Consider the following 17,996-nt stretch of genomic DNA (forward strand, 5'->3'; position numbering starts at 1 on the left):
AAAATACACAGCAGATTATGTTGAAGGCTTAAAATGTAGGTACATTATTTGTTGTAACTTTTTAATAATATACTTCGTGTATGAATGGTTATGAACCACTATAGTGATAAAACGTATTGAAGGTTTATAAAAATAAGATTTTGGAAACTAGCAAACTGGGAATAGAAATGTTTAAAATTGAATTCTAATCGTAATGGAATACTCGTATAAATTCAAGTTATTTTGAATTCTATATGTTGTACTTGTGTTACATAAATGCATTTTATAAGGTAAATATAAGTATTGATATATGTTTCAGAATAGTATTTTGAATCAAGAATTCTATAGAATTCTTAGGTTTTTTATATAATGTCAAATTTGATCGGAAAATGTATATTTAATATATGCTTGTGTGTTTGTATGTCAACTTCAAAATTGATATAATGTACAAAACAAAAGTTATACTAAAATGTACAATGATATTAACAACAATAATAAGGTGAGTTTTATATTTATTGAATATTTATTTAGTGTTTACCAAACCTAACCTTTGGTTAAATATTATATTATATATTTCAAGTTCATCTCGTTTTATTGTAAAATTATAAACAGTGGCTTATATAAATTTAATACAAGTTTTTAATTTGTCAAAATATTTGTATTTTTGTACAACCGATATTATTAAAAACGAATATCTTTAAAATATTTTTATACGCTAATACTGAAGTTAATATATTCACATTACGAGAACCAGATAGATAATAAAAGAGTTTTACTATGGATATAGGTGTTAAGAACTTTATGAAATACATACGTACTATGTTGAAGGATAAAACACTATGCAATTCTATAAATAATTCTTACATACCTTGTTATAAAATATATACACATATATAATATCATGTATCATTTATAATAATAATAGATAAAAGATTTATTTTGTTAGAATACTATTTACTATATTATTCTAATCACTATTCACATTATTCGACATTTACTTTCATAACACATATCTCTCTCTCGATTTGCTGTTTTTTAGCTGTTTTCTTATCCTCGAGAAAATGTATATTTTTCCCAGTTTTTTTTTTTTTTTGCTGTAATTTTAGTTGTTCTTTAGTTTTATACAGTAATTATCTGCCTCTTCTTAATTTTTAAAAATAATCTTACTACTCAATGATTCGCCATTTTAAGATGCGCCTTATCTTGCTATCAAGTATCAACCAAACTACGAAATTTTGTTTGAATAGCTCTTCAATATATTTAACTGTTACGTTCCTTATGACTACCCTCACACAACCAGTTAAAAATAATAATTCTACTAGCTGTTTTTAAATTACTTATAACATAGAACATATTATTTATCACATTAAACTTTCAGTTAAGAATAAATTAAAATATTTTATTGAGAACTGCTTGATATCATAATATAAGATGTCTTAACAACCAACTAAACGTTGTGCGATTTAGTCAAATGTTACTGTTTAAATCAACAACATATAATATATAATATCTATTACTGAAGATATCCAATAGAATGTTGTCGTTTTAAATATAATATTATTATTAAAAGTATCTTTTAGGGTCCACTTTTTTAATAATTCGTATATTAAGTTAAGCAGTGATAAATATAACATACTTAAACATTTCTCTTTTTAAAACAATTAATTTCCTTATATGGCTTAAATACAGATTTGTATATAGCTATGATCTATGACACGGAATAGTAAATATGAGACGATGTGTAGATTAATATTCAATTTTTATATGATCACCTATATTACATTATGTAAAACTATAAAAATTATTATTATATTTTTTATCCTTATAATTTTCCATTGATATTTTAATAATATAAAGCAATTATAGATTAGGTATAAAAAGTTTAGAGTGTTCAAGATGCAATAGACTAATAACGTTTACTGTAATATCTACTATACTTTCTTAAAATGAGGATAATAGTGAATAATTATTAACTATTAACCATAAAATTAGTGAAAAGATTTTTAGTGAAACTTCATTAAAATGTCCATGCTATGATATATTTCTTAAAATATTTACTCAATCTGTAATTTTTCCTTGTGATTTCTGAAAATATTTCAAACACTAAAAAAAAAAAAATATTTGTTTAATGTATCAAAATTTTAGGGCTTCTAAACTGTATACAATTCAACATAATATATGTGTAGAACTTTATTTCTGCCTAAAATATTTTCTTAAGAAGTTAAATAATATTAATACACGGTTTAAAGACTAAGGTATTATACACCTCACTTCAACAGTTACTGTTTTTTAAAAAAAATGACACTTAGCTATTAATCAATAAATGTTACTCTTAATCGCAATGAATTATAAACAGTGGCAAAAAGGCACCAATGTCTACCGGAAATTAAACTTTCAAAGTGTAATCATAATGTATTTACACATTTTCATTTCAGATGTATACGGATGATGTTGAATTATCGAGAGTATTACTTGACGAAAATAAATCTTCCCCCACATTATAGACGGTAATGATATTTGAATATAGAATATTCCAAAGATAAACTTGTGTTGCTTTTTGATCTACGGGAGCAACTATGTATAACACAGTACATTCAGCTGTTAAACTTTCAATTTCAGCTAGTCAAAATGGTCCTATGTACACATAGCTGCGTTCAAATATATACACCGTCAACATCAACTCTAAAATCTTGATGTCGTGCTACATATCTTTTACGAAATCCTGTTTAAAAATAAACAGTTACTTTATATAATCTGCGTGGTTAGATTAGGTTATATTTGTGTAATCTACCTATATATAGAATTATTTTATTATAACGTAATCGTTTTACCTCTGGTTATAAGAATCTCTTACCAGACTGAATTTAATTGAAATACAACCTTCGCCTAAATGCGTCATATTTTATACAGTAACTATACGAATACGATATCAATAGTATTCGATATCAATGCACTATTTTTATTGATACACGCACATATATAATATATATATATTATGCATCCAACAGAACGATACAACTTGATCGTTATAATTTATCCATTGACATTCGAAATAAAAATCATATTCAAGAGTCATTGTTGTTTTTATTTTGCAGTGTACATACGATTCAACAAAGACGTATTGGCACCAACTGGCGTCCGTGCATTCAACGGATTTGTTTTTGTCGGAGTCTCTACCCATTTTTTGAGCTAAACCTATATATCCGACAAAATAGGTTGGTCAGACTTCCGGCGAGGCAGCAGTCTGCCATCGGCGCCGTCAACCGCCGGCACAATGTTCTCCAAACTCAAATCAGGCACGTCGTCTGTCAGCCAGGGTGCACAAGTGTTATCCACCAACAACATCCTCAACCTGTTTGAGGTCGGTAAATTCGTGTGCTCTGCTGGCCCAGAGCTCATATGGAAGGTTTACGAGGGGTTCCGAAAACCAGACGGAAAGGTGAGTAAACGATGATCGCATTTATACCATGAATAGGTACATGATTAAGTCATATTATGTTCTACTTATCGATGCCGGTAGAATGAATATCGACATATTATAAGTACGTTAAATCGATATTGTTTGAATATGGAATAACTTGCATATCCATGTAATGTTAGAACTTTAGGTGCTGTTAAGTAAGAAAAAATATAGTAAATTAAATATGAATCAATAACTGTTTAATAACTATAGTTTTTAAATTTATTGAAATAAAATTGATTAAATACATTTTATAAATCAAATTTACATAAAGTATCAACTTAAAATTAAAATTAATAAATTAATGATATACTAATAAATATTTTACATTACATAGTAAGCTATAGTTAGTCATTATAAAGTTAAATTATATATGTATAATATAAAACACTGATGTTTTGAAAGTCATATATATATTTTTTTTTTTTAATATGGGTATGTACTAGTCAATCATTAATAATATTAATACTATGATATTTTATTAAATTATTTTCGTTGAAAATATAAAAATTATGAATAAGTTAATAGGTGAAAATTTTGTATATGTATTATTGTTGTACAGTACAACTTTTAAATAAGTACACAAAACTGTTAAAAATCTCATTTAACTTTTTTTTGTGTAAAATGTTGAGTTGTGGGACTCAAACAATCAACGAATATTTTCCTATTGAAAGAAATGTACATTATTTAAATAGTCTAAAAAGAGCACAAAATATATAATAATAATTATAAATAATACAAATGTATAGTGAAAAGTGCTGAGAATATAATATACTAAAAACAATATAAACTTATATTTTAAAATGGTTTATGTAAGTCCGTCTGTTTTACTTATACCTAGTTATATATATATAATATACATAATATAATTTGTTTATAGTACATAATATTACATATTGTTAGTATAATATTTTTCTTTTATTTGATTTTACAAATTTATGTAAATGTATCTAATGAACATACTATATAATCATTTATAAATTGTTATAAAAATAAATATTAACAATTAAAAGATAATATAAAATAATATCATGTATATTTTATACCACATTTGAGATGTTTAGTGCTTATATAAAAAATAGTAGTTATTTCAAACTTTTTTTTTCAATATTAAAAAATGAAATACAAATTAATATTTTTCTTTTAAACTTTGTTAAATTAAAATAATTGCATAATTTATTATTCATTGAGTTTTTGTTTTAACTGTAGGTAATATAAGAACTGATATTAAAAAAAGAAAAAAAGAAAAGAAAAAAATATTGAATACTTGGTAGTAAAATTTGTATAGTGTATAAATAATAATAATAATATAAGAAAAAATATTTTATTGATTGTAATTGATTTGTACAAAATATAATAAGTACGTTAAAAAACCTACATAAAAATTATGTAAAAAATATGTAAACCTAAATAAAATAGAGTATTCCACAGTTTTGCTCTAAAAATAACTCGAGTTTACAATTAAAAATCAACAAATAGTAAAATAATTCCAAAAACTATATAACTACAAGGTTATTTCAAAGACATCTAAAATATTATATAAACAAGGCAAAAAAAAAAAAAATGTTAATAATCTCATAAAAAGAATCTATTTGTTAAATTATTTATTTAAATATTTTTTTGTAGTATATAAAATCCAAATAAAACATTAAGTACAAAATTTTCTTTAATTATTATTATTTGTATTCATTTAAACGATGTTAGCGAAATTACAGAAAAATGGTTTTTTGTATTTGAAGAGGAATTCAACTAATTAAAAGTTTCGTACCTAAAGTACTATTATTTAAAATAAAAAAAAAATAATAATACTTTAATGATTGTTGGTTCATAACACTTGTATGTATATGATATGTGACTTATAGAACTTTTGACAACTTCATACATATCTTAGAAAGTGGTGTATTCGATATGTGAATAAATAATAATCTTACATCAGTTAAGACTATTATTCCTATTTATTTTAAACATATGTATAACTTATGATACTATGAGTTTATAATATTTTATTGGATTAGTTCAATAAATTATATTTAGATATCTATATATTTGTGTAATCAAAAAAAACTGTACATATTTTTTTTAGTTTAAATTTATACAATTATTATTTATAATCAAGTATTTACAAAATCATGTCACTGTAAATTTTCAAAATTACTTTTAGCATATACTATTTTTCAATAAATTAAAAAAAGACCTCAGCTTAAGTATTTTGGTTTAAATTACAAACCGTAAAAGTTATAGGTAAAATACTTAAATACATAATTAAAATATTTTACTTAGCAATAAATTAATTAGTTATATAACTCCAAGGATTCTTTTTATGTGATTTGTAACCATTTTTTTTTTTTTTTTTTTTTATTAAAAATAACTACAATAAACCATTTATTACTGAATTATTATGAATTTACAAATAATAAATAATAAGATAGTAATGAGTATTTAAAAAGATTAAAAGTTTTCATTTCCTATTGTTATTATGAACAAAACACCATTTTCTCAGATTATTTTAATGAGATCTGTAGCAATCAGCATCTAGTTACATGGTTACTTCTAACAATTTAGGTATCCTATTTAAAGTATCCTATTAACCATTAACGTATTTTGCATGCATGAAGGATAATATCATACTATGTCATAAGCTTTGATGCAGATTCCAGATATGTAGGAGGGAGTATAATATGTCCCTGTTTAATGTTGTACCAGTGTGATGATATTTTATTACAAAATATCGTTGGGCATTTTCAAGTATAATGTTTAAATTATTTTATAACATATTGTACAAGTTTTATATTTTTTTTTATTTACAGATATTATTAAAATTTTAACCATTTATAATAAATTAATGTGTTTTATCTTTTTCCTCTTTTTTATTATAAGTAGCTTAATAAATAATTTTGAATGTAATGTATAAAAATAAACTTACTAAAGTAAATTCCCTTTTCTAAGTTACATTAACATAGGTTATGCAATTAAGTTTTAAAACACAAGCACGTATCACTTATATACTAACTTTCTCATTTATTATAATACACCATTATAAAAAGCAATTTAAGAGTAAGCGTTTAAAAATTTGTATAACAAAAAATCTAATTTAAATCATATGTAACAAAATGAAAAATTATGCAAAGTGGTCAATCATTGTAGATTTATATATATAAAAAATAATAATAATTAAAAAAAAAAAATACTTGATTTGTAATATTATAAATTAATTATTTTTTGTAGTGTCTTATTATATTTTAAAATAAAATCTAACAATAGAAAATTAAAATATGTTTTATAAACCTATAAATTATTGTGTTTGAGAAAATCATTATAAACAATTTCTTTATGGAAAACAGTTAATTATAAATTTATCAAATGTGTTTTCATTGTCTTATAATATATAATATAATTTATAAATAAATTAAAACCATATTTGTATATTTATTGAAGTTTTAAAAAAATATATTCAATGCATTTTCATCTTTAAGAAAATTTTTACTTTTTTACTCTAATAATTTTGAATAATGAATTGCCTACATCAATGTAATACAAGAAAAAAGTATGATAGTATCCATGATGGTTAATATCCTTGTATTCAAATAAAACATCTTGAGTTGTAGTTAATACGAATTCCGTCAACGATTTTCAGATAAACCACCCTTTTTTTCACTGACATCAAAAAGCTTCGAATAAGTTAGAAATCTACAAGATTGAATTTCTTCTCAACTTTAAAATTGTTATTGAAATCCACACCTACCCAAAACCTCACCATACGTATGATGGTCTTACGGGCATACTCGGAAATATTGTCATCGTGATCAACGATGTGTTGAATAAGGAGAAGATCACATATCAGATTCTTGTGCACGTGGCTCTCCAGCCAGATGTGCTTTTTGTGGTAGTTTCCACTCTACCAATTATTGAGGTTGCCTTGATTATAAAAAGCTTGAACGTTTTAGTCAATCAAATAGGCAAGATCTTTTCATACCAACTCCTTCAAAATAATAATATTTTAATGCCACTCCCGTCAATCTATTCTATTCTTATATCACTTTTTTTTTTTTTGTTATAGTCATTCTCAATGTTTTTTAAATATTGAAACAATATTAACCTGCTCCTTTATTACTTAATTCATAAAATATCATAAAACCTCTCCTTTCCTTCTCACATTATTATTAAATAAAACCCCATTATAAATATCTCTACGCTCTGAAACTACACTACCTATCTCATATTATCAACTATTATCATTGATTATAATTTATTATTATTGTTTTTATTATTATGTGTACAATCAATGTTATTTATTTAGAGCTGTAATAATACTGCTAAAAACTAAAAAAACATAATAGTATTTTTTTTTTTTTTTTTAGTTAAATCATTAAATGTGTTCATTAGATCATCTTTTTTAATTTTGATCGATATAACTGTTTTTGTGTTTGGGATATAAAAAAAAATAACAGATAGCAATTATTATATCTATATATCATATTATGCAAAATTTATTTTAAAATATATTTATTAGTATTCGGATAACAATAAATAACAAAAAAAAAAAAAAATAGTATGTATCAGTATATATTTTTGTACTGCATATAAATGTGTATTTATTATATTATTATAGATTTAGAATTATAATATTAATATAATTATTATTTGATTGTCAATGGATTCAAATTTATTCTAATGTAAAACTCTTATATTTCCACCTCATATAATTTCGACCTGGATAATGGTATTTCGGATAATTGATTTTCGAAAGCTGAATCAGATAGAAATAAATGGTAATATTGACAACAGGAAACGATACCATTATTATGCTAACGATATGCGGTGAGTAGAAATTCGTTTCATCGATTGACTCTTGTGTTAGCTATATAATTGACAAACGAGTTTCAAATAAAATATATGTGGAGAACTTTAATGATAGTAAGAATAAATAATTTGCAATGCGTATTGTTGTTCTACATAATTTAGATCAACAAGTAAATAGTAACAAAAAAGATATTGACATTATTTATTGATAACTGAAAATAAATATTTACATTTAACAGAATCTATGAATGAAAATTGTGTATAATTATAATTATTTTAATCAACGTAAGATTCTTGAAAAAAAATATGATAACAAGAGAAGAGAAATAAAAATATTTATATTTGGTGATAATTGATAGATTTCAATGGTGACTACATGATCATTCTTATAACTTTGTACATTACTAATGTTACTTTGAGAACTTATCCGATTCATCATTGTTATTAGGATTGTTGCTCTTCACGAATATACACGTGTAGTTTTACCTAACATAAATTTATAAGTAAAATATATAATCAATTATTCAACCACTAAAAGTATACAATGTATAATATATATTGTCATCTGCATAAGGTTTTTACAAGAACAACAACTAATAACTATAACTATTTGGTGGTTAATATTATTTAAAACGCCATTTTGGGAAATCATGACTATATATTAGAGAGTTATTTGTATAGTATTCTTAAGGTTTACATAAAGCCAAATCAAAAATTAAAAGTTTTCGTTTATATAATTTTAAGATGGCTAATTTATGTAAATATTTTAAAAGTTTTATTAATTTCCATCAAGAATTAAAATATTTATATAAGTTTTAAATCATCCGCATGGGGCGGCCAGAGGATTCAATTATAATTTAATATGGGCACTAGGAGGGCGAGTGGTACGATCACTAAAACGACAATATGCCCTGCTAAATAATTTGATATATTTTAGGCCATTTATTATATAACGGATTTCAAACAAAATGATAAATCTGAAAAAAAAAATTGTCAAAAAAATATCTAGTTTTTTATACACTCGTACGTATATTTTACTTTATAAATTATGTTTATATTTATAAGTTTTAAATTACAAAAAATCAATGTCGTATAATATAATATTATAGTATACCCTTAGTAAAACGTAAACCCGGGTATGGGTGGATAAAAAAAAAACTATCCTGCTATCCGTACACAGATGTGCACCGAACTTTAAAACGTGTATAGTATTTTTAGCGTCGTTTAAGGACGGTAAAAAGTATGGTTACTCGTTAGTCAACAGTCCGATCAGGGGAAAAAAATATAAACTATAAAACACGTCACTGTCGTGCAGAGGTTGTTATCGAAAATGATAAATGTCCCTCTACGATGAACCAACCCGTGACCTGTGAATCCCAACTACAAATACATATAGGCACTTTACTGTAGTGCTGACCTGATCGCTACTATAGTATTATACATCCCGTGAACGGTGTCTCGTCCTCTCATAATAATAATGATGATAATTGGTTGGTATGATAATATAGAATTCCACTATGCTGAATTGTTTCCGCCACATTTGAATGGGTTCCTACATTGTTACAAATGTTATATCTAAATATTCGTTCTCGGGTTATTTTAAAAAATGATTTCAATTCATTCTCTGTTGAATAAATAAAATATAATTGGTACCTAATACTTATGATAATATTATTTATTAACAATAACAAGTACATATATTACCATTATTCGTTTTGGTTTCACTACTTTTAACTGTTTATTTTAATGTAATGACAGTATCATTTTTGCATTTTATTTTTTCTGTCAATTTTGTGTTAGAAGACACTTTCATTAATTGTAATATTCTGATCAAGAACATGTAATATAATATAAATTGTATTCTTTTGTGTTGGTCCACTTAATTTTGATTTTTTACTAGTTTTTTGCAAAACTTTGAACTCATACTCTACTTAACCCAAGGTTTTACATACTTATATGGCTATATCTCAGTTTTAACTTCTTTTGAAATTCAAATAATCTGACTGAAGCTGTTTGAATGTCTAGAATAAAAATTACTATTACAATTTAGGTTAACTAACTGCTACTATTAATTATTCGTTAATTTAGAAAAACATGTAAATCTAGCCCACATTGATATTTTATATATGCTGTCTCATTGAACATAATGATTATTCAATGTAGCTGCTTAAAATTAATTATATTTTATATTATCTAAATAAAAATCTGAAAATAATTTGTAAATAATTAACAACGATAAAAAATATTATTTTTAATGAACAATAAATTATTACATTAATAATCAATATATTATCAACTATGCTACTTAAATAAACTGAGAAAAAAATGTCAAATACTTTACATTATTATTATACTAGTAAATTATAAACAATTTCTGTAAGTCGCTCAAATATAAGTAATTTTGTTATTAAATGTCTTTAGTGACGTTCGAATTCTATTAATGAAAAAATTATTAGTATTTAGTAGAGGTAACCGAGTAAACTCTATGTTGTTTAATTGTGTTTTCCAACGTGGGTTGCACATAACATAATATAGTAATATCATCAAATTGGATCTTTTGAAATTTCAAATTGGACACAATCAAAATTGTACTTAATCAAATTTCTATAAATAGGTTATTATTATTATTATTTATTTATCAGTTATAATATTATATTTACAGATTATAAATGTTTATCGGGAAAATAATAGATAGCCCCATTTATAATTTATCAAACCTCTCATAACAGCTCAACAGATTGGACAAAAATATTCATAATTATTGAAATGTTGTTGTCATAGATAAAATTGATTATAGTGTATAGTTGTAACCATAGACATAATAAAGTATATATTATTATTTAATACGTCTTTTTAACACATTTTTGTGTCCAGAAGTTGATAAATACAGAAGGAGTTTTAAGTGATATATGTATTATATTTTCTTTCAATACATAAAATAAGTTGGATTTACATGTGGTGACTTATCACTTTCATCTACGGATATTTACTTTAACAGATTCATACAATACGTTTCTCGTTTATTTAAAACTCAGTGTCACGTTTAACTAAAAACTTTTATTACCAATAGTTAATTATAATATTTTTTTTAAAACCGAATCGCAACTTTATAAAATTATACCACGGTTACAAATCAATGAATAATACTTAATTATTTTTATTTTATTTAAGTTTTTATTTACATTATGTTATCCTTCTGTAATTTATTGTTATTGTGTAATAAGATATCACTGATACAGTTTGTGGCGTGTTCATATTATAGAGTAATTACTCTATGGTTAGTATTATATAAATAATTGAAAGTGGTAATGTTCTGTCTTTATTTTTCTTAATAATACATATGCTATATAGACATTTAAAAGTGTTTTACTTCCAATGTACTGATTTATTTAGAGAAAAGATAAGAATTCTGAAAACAGATTTTAATTTATCATCAAGTCTATTATACTGAAAATCGATTTATTTTTGTTTCTTTATAAACCTCTATTAGGCCTATTATTATGAAAAATTATATTAAAATACGTACATTGTATATTATAAGTTGAAAATTTTCATATTATTTAAAATTTTGGGGGAAAAAAAATTGAGATTATATCTGAAGTACACTTAACAAATGTGTGCCTTTTTAAGAAAATAGGTATAGAATCATTGCACATCCTAATACCTTCAAATCAGTTTTAGTAGTGTTGACTAGTTGATCTTTCTTTAAGTATTGTTTCCCGTTATTAATAAAAATTTATATTATTAAAATAATATTTAATATAAAGGTTAAGAAATCAATACATTATTTTAACAAATTGTAAAATTATAGTCATGTCTTCTATTTTATAACATTTTAATTATAAATATCTTATTCAACTGACTTTACTAAACAAACTTCAGTCACTTTCTTTTTCTAAGACCACATTAATCTGCCGTCTAATGTAGTACCATTTATAATCATAGTTGAAATATTCATATTGCTGTTTGTTAACAAAAATAACTGGTTTATTAATTGATTGCTATTATTTCTGTGTTTGGCATTTTGTTCAAAGTAAGGTTAATTAAACTTGAGTCTAACGTAACACAATGAATTCGAAAACTATATCACATCGTCGTTTATTAATATTGTTTCTTTGAAACATACACTTTAAATTATTATATCAAAGTAAAGGTTACTAATATTCACTAGTATTATGCAATAATGTTATATTCTGAAATTCAATGGCATTATTGTACTTTGATTATGGTGTTGAATATACTCTGTAAATGTATAGGTACTTGAAATAAATGAAAGATGACGATTCTCCATATATAGGTTGTATTAGATAAATAAATTTCACTGCCTCTAGATAACTTACCGTTCATATAACTCAGCATTATTCTATAGACTAGGTTAGGTTAGGTATCTAAATTAAACTAATAATATTGCAAGTGATATTTCCTTTTTTAAATTAAAGTGTAGCGTGAAATGCATATAAAAAATTGTCTACAAAAACACAAAACATTCCATTTAAACTTGAATTAATATTATATATTATACGCAATTATATTTTCGAAATATAATTAGACTAGAAATTCTAATCTATATTTTTTTATCAGTGGAAATCATAAATATATTTTCTTTTTTTTAAGTACTGATTACAATTCATATGTTTGGTAAAAGCGTTTTTGAAAATTTAATATAATATGGCGAAGAATTAGTTTTCCTTAGAACAACCTATAAATATTATAATAAGTCTTCACATTTTTTTAAAAATTATTTTCAAGTAAAATTGTTTTATAAAAAAAAACTAGTCCTAATATTCTATTGTAGGTAACTTAAAAAATGTTTTAATATTATTATTATTTTAGTATTAATTATAAATATATCATACTAAAATATTGTAATAACATAACTATAAAAGAATAAAAAAAAATTAATTAGTTAAATAGACAAAGATATTATCTAAAACTTGAATAATTAGACTAATGGTCTTGCGGATTATTGCCTACACATATAAGTTCTGAAGAATATGATAATTTACGAGATACAAATACTAAATTTAAGCTATTCTCTTGCTCTTTGATGTAATGTATTCGAGAATTTGATTAAATACAATGTATAATAAAAAATTAAAATACATTTGTATATAAAGTATAATACACATATTAATGTGAAATAAATATTAAACATTTATCTTACCTAGTTATAAACTGTATATATATATATTATATATTATATTGTGCTGTAATATAGTAAGGTAACATAAATTAACATAAATTAAGAACTCTTAAACACTCAAATCCAAATAAACGCAGTACTGATTTAGTCTTTCAAAAAGAGAGGTTCGGTTAGGATCCGGTGTTGAAAGGTATTGCTAATATGGTTTCACCGTGTACACTGGTAAAAATTACGACATTTTCACACCAACCTGAGAATGGCTAGCATCATTATCAAAGTTATCAAGAAATTAACTTTCCACTTGGTGGTAGATACCCTTATTCTATATTCTTTCGCGTATCTGTCAGCATATTATAAAGTCACATTTTTACATTTCATTATCACAAATATACATCAGTCTCTAGTGTTTCTACGTGAACTTGATAAATAACTCATTGTTATTTGTTTATTATTTTTAAACTGTTATACAATATATTATATTAATATCATAACAATATTCTTAGAAATATACTCAGACAGTCTACGCTTAGAACCGTTTACGATTTGGTATACAATGATTTATCATTAATTTAAAATTGTATATATCCATTACAGTGACTTACTCATTGAACAGGGTACTCTAGATACCTACTATATAATTAAGCGACATCCCAGACTTTTCTTATTTTCTAATAATTAATAAATGGAATAATACATGCCGCAGCAATAATAGAGATGAAATGAAAAAAAATTCCATTGTCTTCTATGAATTCAATTTAGAACTACTGAAATTTCATTTCATTAAAAATTAGTGGTACTATCTGTTCTATTAAATAAAATTGAACAATAATTGTTCTTTTGTCTAATTTCCATAATAAACTCACTAAGTTGAACTAAATCAATTCTATTAATAGTAATAAATTGGAAAATTTCTCAAAGTAACAATAATATTAATTTGTTCAAAGCATTTTATTTTATTAATTTTAGTTATGTACACTATTTTTAATATTGAAATGTTTGATATTTATTTGTAGAGATATTTTATACCAAAATTGTTATAACATACACTTACTATTAATAAATTACATTAAAAATATGCCTAAAGTAAAGCTCTTATTGTCTTTTAAAATTCACAATCGTTTATTTAAATATGTAGTTATTATAGTCAAATTTTATGTTATATAGATGTATATAATATGTACTTATACATATTCAATTAATGAAACTATGTATAAAATAAAAGTTGTTTAAACTTATCATTTAAATTTTAAGTACAAGTAGTTCATCAAGAAGTTTCAATCGTTTTATTTTATTTTGTTTTAAATACTTGAAATATATTTTTGGTTGTATATAATATGTTATAAATAAATATAACTTGTCACAAAACAGTATAGAATATTATCAATGCAATTTACGGAACGACTTAAGATATATTATTTTGTCATCTATCTGACTATCTATATACCCTTGGAAATGATGTACGATAAAAACACTCCCATGTGACTTTTTATTGAGTGGTATCATATACCTGTCTTGGAAAATGTAATAAATCATATATTTTAAAAACTATCTTTAAGAGTCAAAGATACATTTTTTAATATCAGCTTACAAAATTATAATGATAAACTAACGTTATATTTGTAACATAGTTATGTGAGATGTAATAATATTCTCCTAAGTACTAGTATTATTAAATTATAATACCTAATAATATCTAAATATTTTTAAAATAACATATGAAACTATATACAGGGAAAAGTAAGTAATCATTATGAAAATCATAATGTCATTACATAATATTATATGTAAACGAATACTGATGAAGAAATAAAATGTTCATACTCATAAAACATTAATTTTTATAAAAATATATTTTAATTTTAACATTTTACTGAAATAATATTGAATATTATAATACTCATGAATTACATCTTATGAGTTACCACTAAAATCCGACATTTTATAATTGTATAGAAATCTATTTTAATTAACACAATTAAGTTGATTTTATATTTTACGTTCTTTGTGTAAATACAAAAGTTATATTTATTTATATTTAATTTTTTGTCTGAGCTAAACATTATAATTTATAATTTTATCAGTGGCGTGTTAAAAAAAAAAAAAAAAAAAAAACTTGGTATGGTCTTACTTATGATTAGTAGAATCTGTCCGTTTTTCACAAAAATGTTATCTTAAGATACCATATTTAAAGAACAAATAATATAAAAATTTCAAGCCTGTTTGGTAACAATATAACTTCAATATAAGTTTGTATTGAAAACTAATATTAATATATTAAATATCGTTAATTTGGGGAAATAAGAAAAGAATAGTACGGAAAACATTTTTATCTCGTAAAATAGATTTTATTAAAAATTGATTACCTACAATCAAAAACTTATAAAATTAACTTCGGGTTTTTATTTAATTTATAAAATGCATCTAAAAGTGTATTTACATTAACAGTTATTACACATTTTCTTGAGTATTTTATAAAATCCATAATAATTGAAATATATGTAGTATCGTGTATATTTTTATCACATTAATTATTTAGGTAAGTCCAATTCTGAAGCTATTAGGTTCAAAATATAGTGAATAATACTACTCATTGTATATGCAATTCAAACTAGATATAATGGATATATCTAGATTTATGTCCAGATGCATTTTTAGATGCTTTGTGTTAAAATCGATTGATTTAAATTATTTTAGCCAGTATAACAATTCTCTTTAACGCATGGAATATTAATCAATTTGTTTATTCCATGAAGAAATTTTCACAATAATATTATATTAAAATTGTATCTTTAATTTCAGGTGCATACTTTATGCAGTTAAAAAAAATATTTTATCTGTCAAATAGGCAAAAACACACACAATATTATTACAACTATATATATATATTTTATAATGAATTAGTATACTATTACTTTTGGAGTAGTTGATGAGAATATAAATATCCTGATTCTTTTCCATTTAGTAATCATATCACTGCTCAGATTTCTTGGAAGCAGTAGAGAATACAAAACGCCATTTATTTTGTTCAAATTCATTGCTTTAATAGAAGTAAGAATTCTACCCCAGGCACACGGTAATCTGACAAACTGAGAAATGCCAAAAGGTGATATTATGTCTAAATAAGAATTTATAAGATAACTATAGTACGTTTTCGTCACTTTTGCTAACCAAAAATAATGTGACAAGAAACGAAATTTTTATAAAAATAGATGATTTTGGCACTGTATAGTCTCCGAGTTTGGACAGTGGTTTTTTTCATATATTTATAAAAGATTATAAATAGTTTATATAAGATATATTTTAGAACAATAATTTATCATATATTTTTATTTTGCTTAAGACACCTTTCTGTTGATTTATGAATATTATAAGAGAATATTTGAAAAATATTTGTAAGTGACGATTATTTTACTAAGAAGTCTTCCTACATAAAATAATATCTTCATTAGATAACTTGTTGATTGTTAATATTAATATAAGTAAATCTTAATTTCTCAATTTACATTTATCTAATTTATATTTTGTGTACTTTGGCTATAATGTAGTCACATACTCGAATTTGTTTAATCGTAATTCGAAACTTTTATCTTTAAAGTAATTATAAATGTAGGTACCTACTATGTTAATGTTGCATGGATAATAAGTTAATTGCATTTTCTATTATATTAAAAATAATAAAATTTATTTTATATAAAATCTCAATGCTAATAAAAATAATTATTATTTAAAGAGTTAGAGCATAATATATATATATAATATATATATATATATATATATATAGTTTATAAATTATAAACATCTGATTTGAATACTACAGTAGTATAATAGGCAACCGATAAAGTGTATTACCTAATTTTAAATGTATTTAATATAATACATTTATACATGTATATTTAATATACCGATATATTTGATATTTAAATTAGACAATGTAAAATTAATGTCTAGGTGATGTCAATCCCAAAATACTATACTACTTTTGTTGAATAAATTATAATTAACTAACCCAAGTTTCATTAATTTTGAAAGAGTTAAAGAACTTAATTCAGAACATAGTTAAAACATAAAGCTTGAGCAAACTTACAATATTTGAATGGGGTAAATAATGAAATATATAAAACAAAATAAATGTTATTAAAACATCTTGGTTTTAAATGTATTTAAAATTTAAATAACTTGTGGAATCCTAAAAGATTTACGTAATGTGTTTAAATTAAATAAATATAACCTTTGAATATTTTATATCTACCTACGATGTTATATGTATTCCATATATAACCATGATTTTCATATATTGTCATTATTTGTATTATCAATAATGTAAAATAGTTTTGGGTTTGGGTACATTATTGTGACATCATTAAAAACTGATTTCAGTCGATGTAGACGGAACATTACGTAATTATTATTTACAAGTTATTATTCAAACATTTTAAACTATACTTTTACTATTTACTTAGTACGTATATATAAATACAATATAATATGATTATAAAGAGTCAATGCACTAGAGTGTTTAATAATCTCTTTAAGCTAGTCGAAATGTTTTCTGGTAGGTATATGTTTAAGACATGTCTTAAGAAATAAATTACTTAAAATAACAAACGTAATTTT

General features: G+C 23.3%; 1 protein-coding gene across 4 annotated transcripts in view; it reads left to right on the forward strand.

Annotated features, from left to right (window-relative positions):
* LOC114132709 (SCY1-like protein 2) overlaps window positions 1-17,996 on the forward strand; it is a 153,670-nt gene that overhangs the window by 38,770 nt on the left and 96,904 nt on the right. For all 4 annotated transcript variants that reach the window (XM_027998242.2, XM_027998243.2, XM_027998245.2 and 1 more), the window contains exon 2: window positions 3,075-3,418. In XM_027998242.2, the coding sequence (XP_027854043.1) occupies window positions 3,254-3,418 (165 nt within the window). In that variant the 5' untranslated portion in view covers window positions 3,075-3,253. The remainder of the gene's footprint in view (window positions 1-3,074; window positions 3,419-17,996) is intronic.

Source organism: Aphis gossypii, chromosome 1, assembly GCF_020184175.1.
Source record: "Aphis gossypii isolate Hap1 chromosome 1, ASM2018417v2, whole genome shotgun sequence".
NCBI lineage: Eukaryota > Metazoa > Arthropoda > Insecta > Hemiptera > Aphididae > Aphis > Aphis gossypii.